Source organism: Calidris pugnax, unplaced genomic scaffold (assembly GCF_001431845.1).
Source record: "Calidris pugnax isolate Ruff unplaced genomic scaffold, ASM143184v1 scaffold839, whole genome shotgun sequence".
In the NCBI taxonomy this organism is placed as follows: Eukaryota; Metazoa; Chordata; class Aves; order Charadriiformes; family Scolopacidae; genus Calidris; species Calidris pugnax.
In genome coordinates, this window is record NW_015091491.1 from 38256 (window position 1) to 40150 (window position 1895).

The 1895-nt window shown below is 55.5% G+C and overlaps 1 protein-coding gene across 1 annotated transcript in view; it reads right to left on the reverse strand.

Moving 5' to 3' along the window:
- Positions 1-1870, reverse strand: part of SUPT5H (SPT5 homolog, DSIF elongation factor subunit) — a gene marked incomplete at its 5' end in the record, with an annotated part of 36459 nt that extends 34589 nt beyond the window's left edge. The window contains 5 exons of the mRNA XM_014961711.1: positions 29-327; positions 443-511; positions 1510-1540; positions 1654-1719; positions 1830-1870. Coding sequence (XP_014817197.1) covers positions 29-327; positions 443-511; positions 1510-1540; positions 1654-1719; positions 1830-1870 — 506 coding nt within the window. The remainder of the gene's footprint in view (positions 1-28; positions 328-442; positions 512-1509; positions 1541-1653; positions 1720-1829) is intronic.
- Positions 1871-1895: the final 25 nt, after the last annotated feature.

Genomic DNA, 1895 nt, shown 5'->3' on the forward strand with positions numbered 1-1895 from the left:
CATGACAACCCCCTCAGCGCCCCCCAACCCCATCCCAACACCCCCCAGGCCCTTCCTCCTCTTCCTCCTCCTCACCTGGGCGATGTCGTCCTTGTAGATGCCCCTCTTGAGGCGCACCCAAGACTTGGGCTTGAGGTTGGTGACCTCCTTGACCACCTTGAGGACGTCGGTCATCTCCTTGATGGGCACCATCTGCTGGTTCCAGTAGCCCATCCGCAGGTTGCCCACCCCCTCGATGGCCTGCTTGACGTGGGTCTGCTTGTAGGCCTCCACGTAGATGTACCCCTTCACGTGCTCGGGGGCCACCACCGACTTGATCTGGAGGGGCTGGAGGAGGGACACACACACAAGGGAGAGGTTGGGGACATCTCGAGGACCCCCATGGGGAGGTTGGGGGTCACCACGGCCCAGACACCCCCCACCCTTTTCTCCAGGGCCTCACCGTGTCGGTGAACTGGTACGCGATGAACTTCCGCATGAGGGCGATGGCCGTGGCGCGCTCCTCCCCGATCTGGGGAGAAAAAATGGGGTTTTGGGATCATGGATGTCACCCTGTGTGCCCCCCTCTGCGCTCCTCCCCGATCTGGGGACAAAAAATGGGGTTTTGGGATCATGGATGTCACCCTGTGTCCCCCCCCCTGCGCTCCTCCCCGATCTGGGGAGAAAAAATGGGGTTTTGGGATCATGGATGTCACCCTGTGTCACCCCCCCTGCGCTCCTCCCCGATCTGGGGAGAAAAAATGGGGTTTTGGGATCATGGATGTCACCCTGTGTCACCCCCCCTGCGCTCCTCCCCGATCTGGGGAGAAAAAATGGGGTTTTGGGATCATGGATGTCACCCTGTGTGCCCCCCTCTGCGCTCCTCCCCGATCTGGGGACAAAAAATGGGGTTTTGGGATCATGGATGTCACCCTGTGTCCCCCCCTCTGCGCTCCTCCCCGATCTGGGGACAAAAAGAGGGGTTTTAGGACCGGTGACATCACTCTGGGGACAAAAAAAGGGAGTTTAGGACCAGTGACATCACTCTGGGGACAAAAAGAGGGAGTTTAGGACCGGTGATGTCACTCTGGGGAGAAAAAGAGGGGTTTTAGGACTGGTGATGTCACTCTGGGGACAAAAAGAGGAAGTTTAGGACCGGTGACATCACTCTGGGGAGAAAAAGAAGGGTTTTAGGACTGGTGATGTCACTCTGGGGATAAAAGAGGGGTTTTAGGACTGGTGATGTCACTCTGGGGACAAAAAGAGGGGTTTTAGGACCGGTGATGTCACCCTGTGTCCCCAAACGATGTCACTCTGGGGACAGAAAAGAGGAATTTTGGGACCAGTGACATCAACCTGTGTCCCCCCTCTGTGCTCCTCCCCAATCTGGGGACAAAATGAGGGGTTTTAGGACTGGTGATGTCACTCTGGGGACAAAAAGAGGGGTTTTAGGACCGGTGATGTCACCCTGTGTCCCCCCTCCAGGTTCCTCCCCGATTTGGGGCCAAAAAGAGGGGTTTTAGGACCCACCTTGCACTTCACGGTCCAGAGATTGGGGTCCCTGTGGAAGGGGGGGAGAGAAAAACACCGTTACGGGGCGGATAATCCCAATCCGCTCCTTTTTCCACCCAAAACCACACCTTTTTTGTGTGTGTCCCCCCTGGAGAAACTCACTTGACCCCGGGCAGGAGCTGCTGCTGCGTGATGTCATCGGAGAGCTCATCGGAGCCCCCGTAAACGCTGCGAAAAAGGGAAAAATCAGTTAAAAAAAAAACCCCGAAATACTAAAAACTTAATAAAATATTTTAAAATAGCTATTTTTTTAAATTGAGGATGGGGGGGGCACTCACGTCTCTCCCACCGCATCGGAGCCCCCGTAAACGCTGCGAAAAAGGGAAAAATCAGTTAAAAAAAAA